At 40.0% G+C, this 22,362-nt stretch overlaps 1 protein-coding gene across 7 annotated transcripts in view; it reads right to left on the reverse strand.

Moving 5' to 3' along the window:
• Positions 1-10,507, reverse strand: part of EDEM3 (ER degradation enhancing alpha-mannosidase like protein 3) — a 72,651-nt gene extending 62,144 nt beyond the window's left edge. For 2 of the 7 annotated variants that reach the window (XM_049112158.1, XM_025430077.3), the window contains exons 1-2: positions 10,117-10,506; positions 5,439-5,484 (exon numbers count right to left, since the gene is read on the reverse strand). In XM_049112158.1, the coding sequence (XP_048968115.1) occupies positions 5,439-5,484; positions 10,117-10,277 (207 nt within the window). In that variant the 5' untranslated portion in view covers positions 10,278-10,506. Of the gene's footprint in view, positions 1-5,438; positions 5,485-10,116 lie in introns of all 7 variants that reach the window. The other 5 variants (XM_025430079.3, XM_049112159.1, XM_025430081.3 and 2 more) reach the window with 3 other exon arrangements.
• Positions 10,508-22,362: the final 11,855 nt, after the last annotated feature.

Here is a 22,362-nt window from a genome sequence, read left to right on the forward strand (position 1 = left end):
GTGGCTCAATGGTTGAGCGGCTGCCTTCAGCCCCAGAGCATGATCCTGGAGTCCCAGGATCAAGTCCCATATCAGGCTCCCTGTATGGAGCCTGTCTCTCTCTGTATCTTTTATGAATAAATAAATAAAATATTTTTAAAAAAATTTTTGCCTATAAGCTATACCTGATTAAACAGAAAAATTTCATTCTGAGTTAAAATCCTATATAATGTATCAAAGTATGATAAAATATTACAAGAGGACACTATACAGAATTTATGTCATTTTGGCAGAGTTTTAGGATGCTCTGAAAGTACAGGCCAAGGAACACTGGTTAATGAAAGGTAGTCCCACACTCATCCACACAAGAAAAGACACATATACATTACAACTTCCCTCCTCCCAGTCATTAATACCACTTGTTAAGTACTTTATTTTACAGAATTACTGTTTCTGATGAACAATCAAAAAGAAAACATTAGGTACAGAGTTTCAAATGGGGAATACAAAAAGGTTCTGGAGATGGATGGTGATGGTTACACAACATGGTGAATATACTTAATGCCACAGAAATGTTCACTTAAAAATGGTAAAATTTATTATATATATTTTTACCACAATAAATGTTCAAAGAAAGTAATGTTATGGGGAAAAATTAATTCTAAGAAAACTTACATAAATCTAGAAATCTATAAGGAATTTGGATTTTAAAAGTTCCCTTGGTTTGAATGGTAGAGACTAATCTGCTATCTCCCTGAGCTGTGCTCTCACAAAATCAAGCTTAAAAGTGGTTATTAGGTATACCTCTACTAGGTAAAGAAACTGTGCTTACCAACTTCTTTAAAGTTTATTTGTGATGTTTAGGGCTCTACCAAAGAACAGCTTTTGCTTATAATAGTTTGAGTTGCTTACAGTAACAGGAAAAACACTGGGAGACAAATATCAGGTTAGAGAGCGCAGATCCTAACCTAAATGGTTCTGCATTTGGTGGCCTAAATACATGTCATTTTGTTATCTAAATTAATTTGCAAACTAACCTCAGCACAAACACTAAAAACATACAAACAGAAGTGCTAAAGTGGCTACGGGTCTGAGGTTAAGTAAGGCCACACAAGAACTGCCAAAACAAACATCAAATTTCACGTTATTTGAGGGAAAAAGAAAGCCATCTGTGCAATTTACTGTGGATAAACTGCAGTCTGATCAAGGCTAGAGATTTGTCAAACATAGTTGTTATAATGTTAATATTTAAGCCAATAACTGATAAAATCAGAAAATTCCTGGATAGAACAAAGGATGGCAGTGTTGTAGCGCCCACCATTTACAGAACTTGGAGAATCAAAAAAAACAAAAACAAAAACAAAAAACCTCAAAGGGTACATGCCTAGAACAGAAAAGAATGTGTTTTGAAGAAGTTCTACATAAATCCGGGGAACAAATTCTGAGCTAAAGCCTAGATGAAGTTTAGGAGGGCAATTTCAATCTCAGGCAGAGAATGAATAATGATGGTAGTAGTGATAGTAACAGTAAACTCATACAGTACTTCCTATTTGCTGGACACTAGTTCCACACACTTGAATTATATTAACTTGTTTAATCCTTATAACACCAGTGTGAGGCTGGCAAATCAATTTAGAGAGATGAGGAAACAGGCTCAGGGAGATTAGGTGACTTTCTCTTTACAACTCAGCCTGATAGGTGGCACAGCTGCCTCAGGGTGTTTTGTTCGATTTCCAGACTTCTTGCTTGCTTTTAATATTATATTGTCATCTTTGGAAAATACCATTGTTTTCCAAGGAACCAAGGAAGTCAAAAGGAATCGCTCTAAATGGGGATGCCTGGATGGCTCAGCGGTTGAGCTGTGCTTTTGGCTCAGGGTGTGATCCTGGAGTTCAGAGATCGAGTCCCCATATCGAGTCCCACATCGGGCTCCCTGCGGGGAGCCTGCTTCTCCCTCTCCCTATGTCTCTGCCTCTATCTTTGTATCTCTCATGAATAAATAAATAAAATCTTAAAAAAATAAAAAAGGAATTGCTCTAAATCTACACTAGAATGGAGAGTAATATTAAGAAGGACTAGTGAGAAATGAAAAGTTTTCAACATTTAATAAAAGCCCACCATATGCAAGGTATTTTACATTTCAGCATAGTAGGCAGCCAAAGGCAACCAACTACAACAAAAGCAGCTGATTTACAGATCTCAAAATTCACCATAAACTTGTATCCTTAATGAAGTTTGTTAAATAGTTTCTTTGAATTTAAGAGGCAAAGATATAATAAATGCAAAATAACCCCACTATTTGATTACATCTTCACAAGAATTCAACTCAGTTCTTATAAAAAATATATTTTAGGGCAGCCCGGATGGCTCAGCGGTTTAGCGCCACCTTCAGTCCAGAGCGTGATCCTGGAGACCCCGGATCGAGTCCCACATCAGGCTCCCTGCATGGAGCCTGCTTCTCCCTCTGCCTGTGTCTCCACCTCTCTCTCTCTCTCTGTGTCTCTATGAGTCTTAAAAATATATATATATTTTTTAATTTTATTTATTTTGAGAAACAGAAACAGAGAGCACACAAGCAGGGGGAGGGGGAGAGGAAGAAGAGAGAGAGAACCTTAAGCAGGCCCCAAGCTCAACACAGAGCTTCATGAAAGGCTTGATCTCACAGCTCTGAGATCATGACCTGAGCTGAAATCAAGAGACACTTAACCAACTAAGCCACCCAGGTGCCCCTCTTTAAAAAAATTTAATAAGCATTTGTGTACAGCATGATTTCAGGCACAAGACATATAAAGGACAAATTTATTAAAAATTAAATAAGATGATCCCTGTTCTCAACAATCTTATAGACTACAATAATCCTTTGCAATTATGCCCATTTTACATAAGAAGATAATGCTTCGAAGGGTTAAATGACCTATTTAGGTAAGCTATTAAATAAACAAATTAAGAAGATAGTGCTCAGAGGGGTTAAATGATCTATTTAGGGTCCAAGCTATTAAAATAAACAAATTCAAACAGAATTTAAACCCAAACCCATCTAATTCCAAAACCTATACAACACTTTTGCTGTATGGCAATCTAATATAGTTTCTGAGTATAGTAACTGGAAAAAATTTTGAACTAACTTCAAGTAACAAATACAGAGCACCTGGTCTCTTCTTAATATTTTAGAACTGTTTCAGGTTAGTTCAGAACTTAAAAAAGGGAAGTGAGAATTCTAGACTAAATTTTGGGTTATAATCTTCACATAAACTGAGCATAGCACAAGTACAGTGCAAGCGTCACTTGCACTGTAAAACAGATGAACGTCTACCAGTGGATTGCAAATGGGTGTAAATCCATTGGGAAAATATAGGGGAGCTTTAATTCCAGGAGTTCCCAGTCTCTGAGGCTGAAATCCTTCTCCTTTCGGTCTTATAGGTAGGTTAAGTATGAAAAAAGTTTCCCAATTAGGGTCCAATAAATAGGAACCGGACTAGGAAGTCCTCTGAGAATTTTTCTCAGCACCTGCTCTGTCATAAATCCATTTACTAAGTGCATAATAGGAAAAAGTGTATTGATAGAACTCTCCACTGTTTACCAAAAAAGAGACAAGATATTAAAGATACTGTGCTTTACAAGAGAGGATCGTATTCACAGTGAAATATACTGAACTGATCCAGTTATATACCCTTTTATTCAACTTTGGAAACAAAAGTGTGTATTTACGAGATGACTAAGGCTTGAGGGTATAGAATAGATCTACTTGGCCACCTCAAAATTATTAGCCTAGATTTGCTCAATTATGCTTGGCCCAAATGGAATTAACTAAATAGAGATAAATAATTTTCAAAGAACTAGTAAGGGAATGGTCAAGGTCCTTAGAAATGAATTTAAAACTGTCTTCAATATGAATTAAAACTGTTTTCAATAAAAAAATGAATTTAAAACTGTTTTCAAAACACCCCAAACTTCATTACCATTATTTTCTAAAAACATTTAAGAACTCAATAGAGATTCATAGAAATACAAAATATAAAAAACAAAAATTATTAAATATAAAACATGTTTAAACAATACAAAAACGTGGGACACCTGGGTGGCTCAGCAGGTTAAGTGTCTGCCTACAGCTCAGGTCACGATCTCTGGATCCTGGGATGGAGTCCCACATTGTTGGGCTCCCTGCTCAGAGGGGAGTCTACTTCTCCCTCTCCCTTTACCCCTCCCTCCTGACTGGTGTTCTCTCTCATTTGCTCTGTTCTGTGTCAAATAAATAAATTTTTTAAAAATCTTAAAAAAAAACAGTGCTCCCTTCAGCAGCACATATACTAAAAATCTTTAAAAAAATACAAAATACAAAGTGTGTATGTACTTAGATGTTTATAATGATGTTAATATATGAAGATATTTGTGTAATATATAATGAAAAATGGATTCACAGAACCAGTTGAAATATACTTAAAGCAGAATCAAAGTAGGTTCTCTGACACAATTTTCCAACTATATTTTACAGGCTTTCATCATAAAAGAAAATCTGACATATTTTAAAATGTAAAAAATGTAAAAACATTTTAAAATTCATAAGAATTCTCAGAATAATTTGATTACTCTTTTCAAAAGTACATAAATTTAAACAGAAAATTTTCTTTGAACTCTAAAATTTGCCTGCCAGTTCATCTTTTCAGAAACTAAACATTTCTTTCCTGGAGTCTAAGATCATTTTATTAAGGGGCATGAGGCAGAGAGAAATCGGAGGCAGCTACAACTTCCCAGCCTTAGCATCCCCCAAGTGGCTCCCTGTACTATGGGGGGACAAAATTTCTAACTGGTAAAAAAACATGTAATAGAAATTTACCATTTTTAAGTTCAGCAGCATTAAGTATGTTTGCTGATGAGCAAGAGATCTCCCTAACGTTTTTTCCCCCCATAACTTTTTCATGTTGCAAAACCGAAGCTGCTATTTCATTCCAAGTGAACACCAAGACATTTTAAAACAATACAGATTGTGTATCTAGAAAGCAGAATATATTCAAATCAAAGCCCACTATGAGGACATAACTTGGACAGAAACTAGGTCATATTTTGTCTCTTTGAAGGAACGGTTTTCTTCATAGAATATATAAAACAATATTGTAAACAGTTTTTTTAATTAAGAGAATAATTTCCCCGAAGGCTGGAGACAACATCTTATTCATGTACATCCATTATATCTAGCCATAAAAGCCACTCACATTGCTGATAGCATCAAAGGAAACTACTTAAATACAAAGTTTCATAATCTAATTCAATTTCTCAGCTATCCAATAAACTCCTCTAAGAATCAATTACAAGGAACTCTCTGTTTACACTTGTACTGTTTTCTCAAAAACTTCCTTTAAAAAAAAAGTGCTATTAATTCAGGTTTCAGAATCTGCAGCTGACTGTGCTTATGTAATAATCCACTCACATAAAGGGTATGTGAAGATAAGTCTTCTACTTACCATATAGTTACCATAAGCATGATCAAACATTTCCAGTACTTGATTCCTAATTTTAAAAGAGCAGAAATGGAAAAAAGTTAAGTACATTCTATTTATTGTTTTTCTAAAAAAGTTAATGCTCCTTCATAAACTTATAGCAATTAAAAAAAAGAAAAAATTAGTTAGAAAAAGACATAAACAGAGTCAAGAAATACACAAGTGTTAGTAGACAAGCTTTCATGAATCATATAGAGCTGGGCCAAATTTTTACTCTTCCTAGCAATTTATGTAAAATTCACCTTATGCTGCCCAAGAAAACTGACAAATGATGCACACCATGCAGAGAGAAGGAAATCGTATGCTGAAAAATAATTACCTTTTAACAAAATTATTTAACATATCTGTCTTAAAAGGAAGACTATACCTGGAGACTCCCAAAAGAAGTAATAATTACTGTTATTGTTTATTGCTTACACTATATATATATATATATATATATATATTCTATAGAAGGGTGGGTATGTAAGGAAAGCTTCTACCTTTTATTTTAAATAAAATCACTAATGCCTAGTTTAATACATATCTATTGATATATATTTGCTCACACTTTCAAAAGATAAAATTTTATGATGTATGATGTACTCTTTTCTCCTTTAAAAAAACATCAAAAGTCAAATAAATAATACTCATCTCTAAAATGAGGAAAATAACCTCAAAAAGAGATTTGTGTGTTTTGCCTATCTCTGTTTCTTAAAATACCCAAGATGACTGTTTAAAATGGAGATTTCTGATCCCCACACCAGACTTTCCAAGTCAAAATCTGTACTTTCTGGACCAACAAATTGGTCTTTCAGTTAAACACTCTCAAGTTTGGGGGTTTGAGGACTACACAAAAAACTACAAAGTTAATGTTATGGTTAGACAAAACCAAATATCTGAATAATTAGCAAGGGAAAAATAGTTCAATAGTCTTCTATTAACACTTACTATTGTTCCCAAAGTTCTGGTCACTAATAGCAAGAATTGAAGAAAGTGTTAGAGAAAATGGTTGGTATAATTTTATTTTACTTCCTGTCATACTGCAATTGTCATTTTAAAAACTGTAATCATAGATGATGAAATACCGGTAATAATAAAGCTACCAAACGGAAAAAGAACTAATTTCCAGACCCTGGCTATAAAGACCAGCAAAATCAAGTACATTCAAACTTATAAACTGAAGAAATGAAATCTTGACAAACTTTTTATGAATAATCATTTTATTTTATTTTTATGAATAATCATTTTAAAACTCAATCTTTAAAAAAAGAGATTTATCGTTATGCTAAAAACCTTAATTCTTATGTGTGTGCATATATGATAGAAAATGGACAGGTTATCTCAGAAAACTATGGAGTATCTTAAAGAATTTTTCTACATATGTATTATATTGCAGATGATAAAGATCTCTCAAATTAGCTAATGAACAATCAAAAACAATGTTTAAATTTTCTTTTAAACCATTATCAACAAATGAAATATGGAAATTATTCTTTTCCTTTCACGGATATGTAATCAATACAAGATTATTGCCAAGAAATAGAAATTCCTTAAGCTGGTAATGGCAGTGCCTAGATATGTGCGTTACAGACAACAAAAGCTTTAACTTGTTAACCCAAATTTTGTAAGCATTCAATTTTCAGGATTAAGAATAAATCACAATTGCATATGAGGACACATGACTTTCCAATCCTTACATTTTTGTATCACATGATCATCAAATTTCACAACACATACTTCAAAGTGGAGATAGTTAATATCCAGTTGAGTACTCTCTCTCCTACTTAAACATGTAAGTCCTCACAAAGTAGTATTTAAATACAGAATGGCACCTTACTCTATTAAACAGAAAAAAAAAATGTCTTTTTGATGGTTTTATAGCTATTCAACAAGTGAATAAAAATGTATTGGGGGCAGCCCCAATGGCCCAGAGGTTTGGCGCCGCCTTCAGCCCGGGTTATGATCCTGGAGACCTGGAATTGAGTCCCACATCGGGCTCCCTGCATGGAGCCTGCTTCTCCCTCTGCCTGTGTCTCTGCCTCTCTCTCTCTCTGTCTCTCTGTGTCTGTCATAAATAAATAAATAAATAAAATATTTTAAAAAAATGTATTGGAACTCAGATCCATAGTTCAAAAATTGCCTTTTTGATTAAAAATAATTTTTGTAAGTCAGCTTTTTCTAAAACCACATTGCCTGTCAATGTGCTACAGAAATTGGATTGCTTTATACTTCCTTTTTTTTTTATACTTCTTTTTTTTAATGAAAAGATAACATTAACAACTGCTGTAACATTTAAGCCACAAAAGCAAAACACAATGTATTCCAGGAAGGGTAAGTCTACATATGAACAAGTAAAAAATTCCATAAACTACAAACTGCAAGCAATTGAGTAACTGCTTACAACTTGTGATAATTCCAGTCTTTATCATCTGTTTGGTATGGGGGGGCGGGGAGGGAATAGGAAAAGGGGATGAGGTATTTTAGGCATTTTATCATAAATCATTATTTGGGCTTTTTAAAAAAATGTACAGGTAAACCTAATGAATCAAAGTTCAGTTTCCTGAAAATTTCCAAAGGGGAAAGCAGTAAAACAATTGTGTGTTTGTGGTTTATAGTTCCAGACTCTTCCTCTCAAAATTTGAGCTGAAATTTCAAGACACTTTGGTTGAACTTTTCCAGTTAAAAATTAATTTTGGTCAAAAATGACGAATGACTTTTCTTCAAATAAAAATGTCTAATTAAAAAAAAAAGAAAGGGGAGTGGTAGTCACCATACTTTCTTTCCTTTACAGACTTGAAGCTTCTCTTTCGAGTTTTAAGAAGTGCAACACAGTGGAGAGAACTTCTGCTCGGCAGTCCATACAGACCTAGGTTTTGAATACTGGTACCACCATTTACTAGCTCTGAGTTTGAACAAGTTGACCTTGAGTCTCAATTTCTCCACCTGCACAATGGGGATCACTTCCATCTCATTAACAGGGAGGATTACAGAGGTAACATATGTAAAGTGTCTGGCACAGAGCAGGGCAGTCATTAAAACAGTTATCAAGGACACATTAAATTCATAAAGAAAGAAAACTGTAAGATACTTAAGAGTTTACTGATAATTTTGCTTTGGTAGCTGATTTTTTTCCATCAGGCATCTTTTATTGTTACCTTATTTGAAAAACACAATACTCTTGCAGTGATTTAAACAATAAGTAAGTACATAAAACAAAACCTGATGGTCCCATCTCACTTCCATCTTAACCCCAGGGGGTAATCATCTTTCCATGTTTTTCTAAGCTTAGACAATTTCTTTTCTGCTTTTAAAAGAACATGGGATGGCACTATACATACTATTCTACAACTCGAATTTTTTTTTTTTTGTCTTAGAAATATATCCTGGATGTCCTTCCAGTTATCTACATCCTCCCTAATGTTTGAATGTTATTCCATAATACAGATGCTCCAAAGAACAGTTCCATTCTTTCAAAACGTACATCTTTGTACATCTATCTCTACATCAATAGCGCTTTTATTTCTGTAGGATTGGTTCCCTGAGACGGGGTTAATGAATCAAAGAGTACATACAATTTAAATTTTAGGGGATACTGTAAGTGGCAGCAATTTACACTCCCACCAAGTCTCTTCTCACAGTTCAACTAGTCAGTACTCTGTTTTGTACTTACTAATCTTTTTTTTTTTTTTTTTTAAGATTTAATTTTTCTAAGTTATTTCTACACCCAACATGCGGCTCAAAATTACAACCTGGAGACCAAGAGCCACAGGCTCTACTGAACTAGCCAGGCACCCCTGTATTTACTCATCTGATGGCAAAAAAAAAAAAAAAAAAACAGCGATCTCATTGTTTTAATCTACATCCCTTACACTTAAGAGGTTGGGTAACTTTTCATGTTTATTGACCATTTGCATTTCCTCTTGTGCGAATTAACTCTTCACGCTCTTTGCTCATTTTCTTACTACGTCTTGGGCTTATTTTCTGGTTTGTGGGACCCCAGCGTGTATCAGGGATACGGAACTCCCGCTTCAGCGCTGTAAACATATATAACTGGTAATTTCATGACCACTTCCGAAAGCGAGAAACCTGCTTGGAGTAAGCAGGTGCGCTCCGCTGAGGCGTCTGAATAATACCTTTAACTACCGCTCTGGCAGAACCTGCGGTGCAGAGAAAGCACCGCAGAGACCCGGCAAATGTGTAAAGTTCCAATTCCAACGAACGCCCCCTTTTCCCGTAACAGGTGTAAAGCGCATTTCCTCAACTGCGGCGAGATCTCGGCGACGCCTGCCCGGCGGGGAGCTCGCCTGTGCGAGAACCCGGGCCGAGTCTCCGGCTGAAGGCGGGCGCGGGACCCCGGCACGGAGCCGCACGGGCCGGAGCCCCCCTGGCGGGCCACTGACGCGGCAGCTGCGCGGACCCGCGGCGGACGGCCCCCGGCAGCAGGCACACGTCGCCGGCGGCCCAGGGACATCCCCGCGGCCCCTCGAGGTGGCCCCGCGGCCCCGGCCCCGGCCCCCCGCCCCCCCCCGCCAGGGTCCAATCGCCGGGGCACGGGAGCCGCCGCGCGCCCGGGTCGCGCTGACAGGCACCTCGCCCGCCGTCCGCCTCCTGAGGACACCCACCCCGGCCGCCCGGCCGCCCGGCCGCCCGGCACCCTTACCCAAGCTTCTGTCTCTCCTCCCTACTCATGGGCGCGGCCCCCGCCGTCCACACGGACGTGGCCGCCACCAGGCAGAGCGCGGCCGCCGCCGCCACCAGGCTCCATGGCGCTCGCTGGGGGACCGAGGACCCACAGCCCCGGCCGCCGCCGGCTTCGCTCATGGCCCCGCGGTTGCGCGCACGCGCAGCGGCTACGCCCGGCCGGGGGGACACATCGCCGGACGCCGGTGGCAAGGGGGCTGCGAGCCGTGCCGAGGGCGGGATGCGGAGCTACGCGAGCGGCAGCCGTCGCCGATCTGCTTCCCGAAACCACCGAGCCCTCGGTCCCCAGCGCCAGCGCTGCCACCGCCCTCCGCCCTCGGCGGCCCGGAGCACCTCCCCCAGCTTTCCGGTGTCGTAGTCTAGGAAACCGCCTCCCCCAACGCTACTTCCGGGTAGGGCCCGAGGCCCGGAGGCTCCAGACCAATGGGGACGTGACGGGAGAGGAGCAGGCTCCGGGGGAAGGAGAGGGCATTGGCGGGGAGAAGGGAGACGTGGACAAAAGGCGGGACTGGGGCGGGGCCTCCGGCTTCGGCCCTCCTCCGACCCGCGAGCTTGCGACCCGAAGACTACAAGTCCCAGCGTGCGCTGCTACCCGCCCCCCCTCCGCCCCGGCGGGCAAGCCGACCCCGCCGGGCTGAATTTCCACCCGGGGGGGGGGGGGGCGCGCTGCACCCTGGGACGTGTGGTCCTCCGAGGGGCCGGGGCGGTGCCTGGGATCCCGCTTCCCGCGGCGGCGCCTTGCAGCCGGTCCTTCCTCCCGGGCTGTCAGCTGCAGCGTCCCGGGGAGCCTGTCAACAGCTGTGCGTCCCTCTTCCCGCCCCGACGCTTCTCCGAGGGCTCGCACGTCCCCAGCTCCGTGCCACACGCCTTAGGGACTAGCGTTGGGATAGTTTTCTACCCTCGGGGAGATTGCAAAAAAAACGGTAACGGCAAAAATGCCTTTGACCTTTGACGCAATGTGCTGAGAGTTTTACTTGCGTTCATCTCATGCACGCTTCTCGACTCTTAAGAAGTTAAGGACCGCCGTTCCCGTTTTGCAAATGAGGAAACCGAGGCTGAAGAGGTTAGGTAGCAAGTCTTCGTCACCCTGCTGGGTTAGATGTCCAGCCATCCTCTCTGACTCAGGAATCCCTGCATGTAGCCGCATCCACAAGGATTAAAGAGGACACGTACACATCCCTGGGTGGCTCAGCGGTTTAGCGCCTGCCTCGGCCCAGGGCGTGACCCTGGAGACCTGGGATCAAGTCCCACGTCGGGCTCCCTGCATGGAGCCTGCTTCTCCCTCTGCCTGTGTCTCTGCCTCTCTCTCTTTCTGTGTATCTCATGAATAAGTAAATAAATTTTTTTTTAAAAAAGGACACGTACTTAATTAGTAAGACTTCTCTTAAAAGTTCAACGTAAGAAGAGTAGAAGGAGTTGCAAAGAAAATAAAGGAAATTGGAACTTGCAATTGATTTTGATTACTGAGTCCCACATTAATTATTGGTAAAATGAAGAGTAAGGTTTCCTCTTGAAAAAAAAAAACCATTTTGTGTGTGTGTGTGTGTGTGTGAGATAGTTCAGTAGGTAGGTGATCTCTGGGTGCGGATGTGATCTCTGTGACCACAGGAAGTCGCCTACTGATCCCTTCAGCATCATTCAGCTCTATTTCTGGAAACTCTTCTTCCTTGATTTTTATCACCTTGCATCATCTGCTTTGTCTCAGACAAGACCGTTCATGTGACACCAATGACTCTTCCTTCACTCCCCCTCTCTACACTTTCTTAAAACGCTGGTGTTCCCTGCATTTTAAGGCTTTTCTTGTTGTCTTTTTTCTTCTCTTTGTACACTATTCTTTGGTGATTTCTTCCACTCATACGGATTCAGCCACTATGTGCCTGTGGTTGATGTCTAAATCCATATCTGTCCTGATCTCTAGTCCCACTTTCTCCCTTCCCAATAGAAATTCCCTTCTCTGGCCAAAGGTAGCTCAAATGTAATATGTTCACTGGTTCTTTTTTTTTTTTTTTAAGATTTTATTTATTCATGAGAGACACAGAGAGAGAGAGAGGCAGAGACACAGGCAGAGGCAGAAGCAGGCTCCATGCAGGGAGCCCAATGTGGGACTCGATCTCCGCTCTCCGGGATCACACCCTAACCTGAAGGCAGATGCCCAACTGCTGAGCCACCAAGACGTCCTCCTTCATGGTCCATGCCTACTCAGTTGCCAAATTATATAGATTTTACTTCTGCCATCACTACCTGCTGTCACTCCTACTTCTCAGTTGAAGCCTTATTACCTCTTTCCTGAACCATTGCAATTGTCTCCTAATTATCTCCCTGCCACCCTACTTTACACCACATTGCTACCAGAGTTGGCATTAAGGACATCTACAGACCCTCTAAACATGTCATCTCCTGTCTACCCCTGCCCTGCCCTCAGATTCATGCAATAACTAACAAATCGACGAGTTGTACCTTTCTACGCCTTTGCTCTTATGTCTGCTATCCCACCATCTTTGTCTGTAGAACACTCTACCCATTAAATCTTTGCTCAGATTCCAGCTCCACAGAATCCTTTCAAAACCTTACAGCCACTAGAAGTCATCCCATCCTCTGTTCTTTCATTGTATTCTGTTTATGATTGTGTTTTTCAGCCAGCCATGTCCACTAGATTATGACTGCTTGGAGGGTATACACTTCAACTTAATTACATGTATATTCCAAAATTCAGCACTGTGCCTCTCCTGTTTTAGATGCTTAATAAATGTTGAATATACTTGTTTCCTTATTCCTTCATTTTCCTTATCTACAAAATGAGGACTAATTTTATCTACTTATATAGAGGCTGTGAAAACACATAAGGTCATTTCTGTACGACATTTAATTTTATTCTTTTTATGGACTTGCAACCCTATATCTGTTCCATCCTGGATCCTCTTTGGCAGCTTTACGGATGAAGTTAGCTAAATAAATAATACCTGTGAATTGTTCTTGGCTCTAGCATAGAGAAAATGACAAGCTAAAAGTCAATACCAACTATTCAGTATTTGAAAACTAGGAACAAATAAAATAGAAAAACAGGGGCAACTGGGTGGCTTAGTTGGTTAAGTGCCTGACTTTAGCTCAGGTCATGATCTTAGGGTCCTGGGATCAAGTCACATGGGGAGCCCATGTTGGCTCTGGTCAGGCGGCATAGGTAGGCCTACCTTGGGTGACCACCCTCCCTCCAGTGGCCCCACATGGGGCTTCTCATTCAGCAGGGTCAGCTTGTCCCTCTCCCTTAACCCCTTCCCCTACTCAGGCACTCTCTGTTTTATCTCTCAAATAAATAAATCTAAAAAAAGAGAAATAGCCAATGACCTTCAGTTTTATTGAAATGTAGTCAAGTCAATTATTTGTAGTGGAGTTTTGGCAGTAACTCAGTTTCCTTTATCTTCCTGGTGTTCCAAGGCTTTATAAGAAGTCAAAAATAGACTAGTAACTATCATTAAACAATGTTCTCAAGAAGGAGGTCTGGCTTTTAATGTTTAGCATTTTCTGTCCCCTACTTTAGATTACTTATTTGTTTTCAAGTTAACACTACATTTAAAAAAACATCTGATGAGAACACAAAACATACTTTTGTTGACTGGCTAAATAATAAGCATTTTTTTCCTCCTTTACTGAAATTCAATTTCTAGCCAATAGTTGAGTTCATTTGTCACTAATCTCTGTAAGGAGAAAAGCATGTGTGACCTAAAAAGCATTGCAACTTATCATTATGTAAGATGGAACCCATGGAAGTGAAAGAAAAATATATTCATAAAGTGCATTTCAAAAGAGATTCCATTTTAACTCCATGATGGAAATAATCAAATTCTTAGCTAATTGGCCAGTTATAAACAGTAGGAAAAATTTACATTCATTATTTTAAAACCTATATATGTTATTTTAGAACCTATTCACTTAGTGATAAAAAAGGTTATAGGAATTAAGAAAAACCTTGGTGTGTTATACAAGGGGAAAAACACTGGTGGAAAGCAATAAAGAGAATGAGAGCACTTTTAAACAATATGGAAAAGATTTCAGATGTGTAAAAAGCCCATTAAAGATGGTAAGAAATCACTACACCAAAATAAAAAGCTTTTGCACAGCAAAGGAGGCCAGCAGCAAAACAAAAGACAATCTAGTGAGTGGGAGAAACATTTGTACCTGATGTATCTGATAAGGGGTTAACACCCAAACTATGTAAAGAACTTCTACAATTCAACAGCAAATAATCCATTTAAAAATGAGCAGAGGACATGAATAGACATTTTCCCAAAAATGACATACAGATGTCTAACAGGTAAAGGAAGAGGTGCTCCACATCACTAATCATCAGGAAAATGCAAACCAAAGCCACAATGAGATATCACCTTATACCTGTCAGAATGGCTAGACCCTAAAAGGATAAGAAATAACAAATATGTATATAATGGAATATTACTCAGTCATAAAAAGAATAAAATCTTGCCATTTGCAACAACATGGATGGAACCAAAGGGTATAATGCTAAATGAAACGAGTCAGAGAAAGACAAATACCATATGATTTGACTTGTGAAATTTAAGAAACAAAACAAAGAAAAAAAGACACAGATTCTTTTTTTTTTAAAGATTTTATTTATTTATTCATGAGAGACACAGAGAGAGGGAAGCAGAGACACAGGCAGAGGGAGAAGCAGGCTCCATGCAGGGAGCCCGACGTGGGACTTGATCCCAGGACTCCAGGATCACACCCTGGGCCGAAGGCAGGCGCCAAACTGCTGAGCCACCCAGGGACCCCCCAAAAAACAGATTCTGAAATATAAAGAACAAACTGGTGGTTACCACAGGGAGAGTGGGTGGAGGGATGGATAAAATTGGTAAAAGGGACTAAGAACATACTTATCTCAATGAGCATGGAGTAATGTATGGAATTGTTGAATCATTAAAATGTGTACCTGAAACTAATGTGACACTGTGTTCATTGCACTTGAATCAACAAAATAAAGAAAAAGTTGTCAAAAGAAATGGTTAGAAAGAAGAGCCATGTGTAAAATGCCCTTTCACCAGTTAAGAGTTTGTTTGTACAACCTTGTAGCTTATGTAAATATGTATGCTCACCTGGTGTTCTCTTTACTTTTTTCCCTGGATGGACCAGGACTTAGGGAGTGGTAGGAGCCCTGGTTAGAATCATATGGATTCACAAACACAAGGGAGGGTCTCCACTTCAATATTACAGCTGGGAAATAGTCTCAGGAGGCTGAAGGCAGCTGTGTGACACTGACCATACAGGAGCAGTTGCCCCTAAATGACTTGAATTCTTTAATACACCAGATCTAATTCCTCTTAAAACTCAAGTGTGGAATTTGACAGTAGTGATTCCATCATTCATCAAATTGCTTTTCCTACTATTTGATAGTGGGTGGAATTCACAGAACACTTCTTGAGAAACCGATCTTACAAATATTACATGCAGACAGTACGTATTCTACATTCACACGTAGGGACTTTAAGGCCATTGAAAGGCAATTTCATGAAGAACATAGTGAATGTTGTGAGCTGGCTTCGGGCTTGGCTGTCTGACGTACCCAAATTCCAAGAAAGAGAATGGGAAATACAGACAATTCGCTTCTGCTAAAGATGTCCCCGGGGCTTTTTCCACCTCTCAGTCATGACTCAAGATCTTAAAAATCACTTCAGCTCCAGATTATTCTCTCACTTCTGTCCATGACACCTGCACCAGCTCTCTTAGACAAGAGATTTTGCTCCTACATCACATTTAATGTTCAGCTCACTCTCTGGTGGGTGTCTCATTCTGTCGCCATTTTCCATTTGCTTCCATGTACCAGAAACAAAGCCAAGTTACACGACTTTTTCCAAGCAAGCGCATCTTGTCCTTGGCCTCTCTCCTAAATCCCCACTCTTGCATCACCAAGACAGTCTCTACTTTGTATTTTAGTCTGGTCACAGAGATTTAAGGCTGTACCATTCCACATTTGAACGCTGCTGACCTGACATGGTGGCCAAGAACAGTGGCTCTGAGCCATCTCTGCTACTTTCTTGCCATGTTACCTTAAGCAAATTGCTGGATTTTGTTGTGCCTTACTTTCCTCATTTGTAAAATGAGAATAAGAAAAGTACCTGCCTCCCAGAATTTTTTAGAAGATGAAATACTGGGGGATCCCTGGGTGGCTCAGTGGTTTAGCGCCTGCCTTTGGCCCAGGGTGCGATCCTGGAGACCCTGGATCGAGTCCCACGTCGGGCTCCCGGCATGGAGCCTGCTTCTCCCTCTGCCTGTGTCTCTGCCTCTCTCTCTCTCTCTCTCTCTCTCTCTACGTCTATAATAAATAAATAAAAAATAAATAAATAAATAAATAAATAAATCTTTTTAAAAAAAAGAAGAAGATGAAATGGTTGGGACACCTGGGTGGCTCAGTTGGTTAAGTGGTTAAGCATCTATCTGCCTTTGGCTCAGGTCACAATTCTAGGATCCAGCCCTGCCTTAGGCTCCACGCTCAGTGCGGATCCTGCTTCTGCTTCTTCTCTTCTCTCTTGCGTGCTCTCTCTCTCATATAAATAAATAAAATCTTTTTTTAAAAAAAGGATTAAATGGTTTAATTGTTGTAAAACTTTCCTCCTAGGGGCATTGCGAAGGTGGTGAGATAATGTGTGCAAGATATTTGGCACAGTTTGAAAGAGCTCAATAAATAGTAGCTTTTGGTATTCTGGTCATTGTGGAGTAGAAAGCAAAAGTCGCCATTGTTGAGAGCATTGGATTCAGGGGTAGGTGGCAGCTGCTCCACAGACCACAGTACCATGATTCTACTTAGCCCTGAATCTTGTCCACTTCCCTGGCTTGTGGACTACATCCTGCTACTGCAGGCTCCCCGTCCAAAAACATAGCTCCCCTAGACCTGGGACTCAAGAGACTTGAATTCATGCCTAGTTTCTGCCATGGAAACCTTGCATAAGCTATAGAGCTTTGTTCATGTTTTAGAGTAAACATACATACAAACGCAAGGCACTTTTCTCCCCCCTTAAAATTAAAAGTGACCTCATTTGTAAGCCATTTGAAGTTATAGAGGTGGAATCAACTTGTCAGAAATCTTTTCAGTGTTTTGTGTGACTTTGCTCTGTTTTTTACTTTGTTTTCAGAAAGGTGCATTTTACCTCCAATCTCCATGGGGTTTAAAAGATACTCAATTGCACACACTGATTTAATTAACATGAAATTGAAGATCAAAGTGAAAGATGCCCAGTTGAATAGGTCAAAAAGCATCTCAGTATTCTGACACTCAAGAATTAAAAATTAGCTATTTGCTGTAGCTATGCTGATTTTACTCATTTTCAAATCTGGCATTCTTACTTTCTAGAAACTCCATTTGCATATATAGATATACATGTAGAAAATTTATACACACCTACTACTGTCTTTTCAGGCTTTCTTCCTCCTATCCCATAATCCTCAGACAGAGTGATACATATTTGTCAAACCTCATCATTCGCTAACCTCAGAGATGTGCTTTCCATTGAAATAAATGTTGACAGTTCTTAAATATTGAAAATTAGCTACTTCCTGGCTTTCCTCTCCAGCTTAAAGTTGTATGAAAATAGTACTTTATTTCAATCTTCTCCAAATGTTTTGAAAGATTCTTGTGCTTTTTTTGTTGTTTTTGTTTTTCTTTTTTTACAAGTAGAGTGTTTAGTATTTTAGGTGATAAGCCAAGAGGAGGGAAAATGTATCATGGATGAAAAATAGAATAAATAGTTCTTAGTTTCTTTGTAGATCAATTTCCTTTTTGGTATTTTAAAATCACCATACAATCTCCAGTACACATGATTGTACTTAAAATTTTGAGAGATGTGGTTTTAGATAGCACGCCCTCTTGACATTTTTCATGGCAACCAGGCAATGAGGCAAGCACATCTACACTGTGCATGGAAATGTACTATTGTTAGTCCACTGCTAATACTTAATAGACCTTATTATTTTTATTTATAGAATTAGCTCTTGGGGTGCCCGGGTGACTCAGTTGGTTAAGCGTCTGGCTTCTGCTCAGGTCATGATCTCAGGTCCTAGGACCCATTCCCAAAGTGGGCTCCATGCTCAGTGGGGAGCTTACTTCTCCTTTTGTCCCTCCTCTCCACCCCTTCCTACCCTTCCCCCCACTTGTGCTGGAACGTATGTGCTCTCTCTCTCTCCCTAATAAATTAAAAAAAAATTTTTTAAAGAACTAGCTCTTAAATACTAACTTCAGAGTCTTCCCAACCCTTCTCTGGGGTTTTGCACTTAATTTTAGCACCTTCTTTCGGTTGTCAGAGCACCCACAGTATTGTTTAATGTTTTTTTCTGCTTTTCCTCTATGTCACCTCATATCACATCACTTTCCTTTCTGCTCTTCCTCTTCATCTGGCACTGGCATGTATGTACATGCACACATACACACACACACACACTTGCTTTGTACCCACTCCTGAGCACTGAACTTCAAATCACATGATTTGAGCTCTACACCTGAATCTGCCATTTTCTATTCCATGCAAGTCAATTTCTCTAAAATTTGGTTTCTTTGTTTTTTTTCATTCCAGATGGCCAACGGAGGTGGGCAGAAGCTCCAGATGTAGAATCACAGTAGTGGTTAAAACCAGAGAAATAACTTGAAAATGTTTGAATCATGCAAAATGACTGCCTAATTTTTTTGGTAGATAGTAATAGCAGCCAACATAGGAATTGGGATGAAAATGAACTATTCTTCAACAACCTCATAACCAGTTTTTATTATTAAACTAAATTTCAGGCCAATTTCTGTCATACATACAGACATTTATTAAACAAACATTTGTTAGCAGGCAGAAACAGGTAACACATAGCACCTGTTCTGTGAGTTTGATGAAGTGCCTGGTCTCTTTCCATTTAGCAACTGTAATCATGACCTTGCATGAAAGGTTCACTAGAGGCAAAGGAACAATATTCCAGAGCCAGGACTCTGTCACCCTTACAGCATCAGACAACTGGAAATCCTCCATCCTACACACCATCCCTAATGGTCCAGCTTCTTTTTCTTTTCTTTTTTTTAAGACTTTATTTATTTATTCATGAGATAGATAGAGAGAGGCAGAGACATACTCAGAACGAGGAGCAGGCTCCCTGCCAGGAGCCTGATGTAGGACTTGATCCCAGGACCCCAGGGTCATGACCTGATCCAAAGGCAGATGCTCAACCACTGAGCCACCCAGGTGCCCCTGGTCCAGCTTCTCAATAACTTGGTTTTTTTTTAAAGATTTTATTTATTATTTATTCATGAGAGACACAGAGAGAGAGACAGAGAGAGAGAGAGGCAGAGAATAGGCAGAGGGAGAAGCAGGCTCCATGCAGGGAGCCTGATGTGGGACTCGATCCTGGGACTCCAGGATCACACTCTGGGCTGAAGGCAGGTGCTAAACCACTGAGCCACTCAGGCGTCCCCTCAACAACTTGTTCTGCAAGCATGGGAGTACTTCTAAAATATGTTAGCCAGTCCATACATCTTAGAAATCATTAGAAATTCTATCAATGAGAGCCTATTGCTAATGTCCATTATTATGACTAACAAACCACTAATTCCAACAAAGAAAATTCATTTTTGACATTTGTTATATTAAATAAAATGATCTTTGGCCTGAATTCAGATAAGATCCAACGATGTGTCTGTAGTACCTACATTCTGATGAGACCACTAAACTGCCAGCCTGGAGTGGGAATTTCTGACTGGGGCAACTGACTGCACCAGTAGAGTAACTTAAACTAATTCATTTATAATATTATACTGTCTACATTGAAGGATTTTAGGGTATACATAGCAGACATCATCATGATAATATTTACAAAGGATATACAATATGTCAGACATCTCCCCCACTCTCAACATATGAGAATTTTTATCCTTCTTTTACAGATGTAGAAAATGACGTTCAGAGAGTTTGTATCACTTTGCACAAGTTATAGCAAGAAAATGGTACAGTCAAGATTTGGATAGAAGTCCAGATCATTTCTACCATACTAGGATGACCATAAATTCTGGTTTTGCCTGTGATAGTCTTGATTTACACTGTCTTATTGTCTTATCTGAGTAGTGCCTCCTTTCATTTCCAAAAATGTCCCAATTTAAACAGTATATGTTCACCCAAACTACATTACATCACCTCCAAAGTCCAAAGACCTCATTCCTGACCTCTGTCAGATTCTAACAGATTTATGAACACACAAGAGCAAGTTCTGGCCTGGCTTCTTCTTGCCCCACCATACTATTTTGAATAAAAGGAAGAAAAACCAGAATAATTAGATGGCACAAATTCAAGAAAAGAAAGTCCTGCTAACAGGAAATACAAGTCTCCTCCTTTACTAAGAAAAATGTAATAGTGAGACACCAAGAAATTGGACAGACTGAAGTCATCAATTATAGAATGCAATGAAAATCATAGGAAGAAGAATAAGACCAATATTGAACTTAAGCTATGTTTCCAACCCTGTTTGCCAAAGAACATTCATATTGCCTAACTTTGGTGTCTGTTGGTTGTGTCTTGTTCCCACACTTACTCTGGAACACCAAGGGGATAAACTGTTTTTACCCCAAATCTTACCACTTTGAGTATAATATAAAAATCACACCTTAGGTGTAGAGTTAAATTTACCAGTCAGTTGTGGGAACTGAAAAGCACTTCTCTAAGATGAACTGAGAATTTACTCAAAGGGCATTCCTTTTTCAGGCAAAACCCAAATTCCTTATCACTGCCATGACCTTTCCCTAAAATGATAAGGACAGCTGCCTGTGCATGCGTATGGGTTGAGGAATGCTGGCCTTCTCTTGTATGAAGGTTCACCACGGCGGAAACACATAGCCAGCCACGTGACCCAGGAGTGAGCAGGCCTCTGGTATGAAGAAGTGCTCTTGCGTGAGGCAGAGGAAGCCCTCTATCACTCATCATCCTCTGACTGGCTTGGCTTTCAGAGGCTGTTATTCCGATGTTTTGCATGGTACCCTCTCTGAAATTTACTCTTCTTTGGAGCTTCTGCACCAAGCTTGAGCTACAGCTGCACTCTCTTCTCACCTCTGACATTGCCCGAGGCCTATTTTTTTTAGATTAATAAATAAAATATTTTTTAAAAAATTCTGGGAAATAAATCCCATTAAAATCCTCATTTTCCAGAGATGGAAAGTGAGCACCAAGGGGTCCTCAGCCTCTTAGCCATTGAATGGCAAGGCCAGGTCTGAACCCACAGGGTCTAGCCCTGGAGGCTGAGTTCAACAAGTTAATAATACCTTGCCCCATAAATTACTTTCTAAGACGGGTTAGCATGGGGGTGCCTGAGTGGCTCAATCATCTGCCTTCTGCTCAAATCATGTTCCCAGGGTCCTGGGGTTGTACCCCGTGTAAGACTCCCTACTCAGTGGGGTGTCTGCTTCTCCCTCTCCCTCTGCCCTCCCCCACCCCCTGCTTGTACTCTCTCTCAAAAAAATAAATAAAATCTTTAAAAAAAAAGATGGGCTAGCATGTTTCTGGCTGCCTTAAAGTACTAAAAAAAAATCTGTAACTTACTTAAATGTTCAGTATGCTGCTCTCATATTGGAAAATATCACAAACTTCTTAACATCACTTGCAACAAAATTTACTTGATTCATAGGACTTATTTGATGTTACCTTTATTTATTTTATTTATTTTTTATTTTTTAAGAGACGGAGAGCATGAGCAGGGCTACCAGCAGAGGGAAAGGAAGAGAGAGAATCCCAAGCAGGCTCCATGCCCAGTGTGGAGCCCAACACAGGGTTCAATCTCACAACCCTGAAATCAGGACCTGAGCTGAAATCAAGAGTTGGATGCTGGGCAGCCTGGGTGGCTCAGCGGTTTAGCACCGTCTTCAGGCGTGATCCTGGAGACCCAGGATCAAGTCCCACATTGGGCTCCCTGCATGGAGCCTGCTTCTCCCTCTGCCTGTGTCTCTGCCTTTCTCTCTCTCTCTCTGTGTCCCTCATGAATAAACAAATAAAATCTTAGAAAAAAAAAAAAAGAGTTGTATGCTTAACTGACTGAGTCACCCAGAGGCTCCTGATGTTACCTTTAAATTAGTTTTTTTTTAATATTAAAAAACATTCATTGACTCAATATTTACTGTTCTTCCAGATGTAAGACACAAAATTAAGTACACACAGAGTCTGTGGGAGGAAAAAATCTCTCTGAT

Source organism: Canis lupus, chromosome 7 (genome assembly GCF_003254725.2).
Source record: "Canis lupus dingo isolate Sandy chromosome 7, ASM325472v2, whole genome shotgun sequence".
Taxonomy (NCBI): domain Eukaryota; kingdom Metazoa; phylum Chordata; class Mammalia; order Carnivora; family Canidae; genus Canis; species Canis lupus.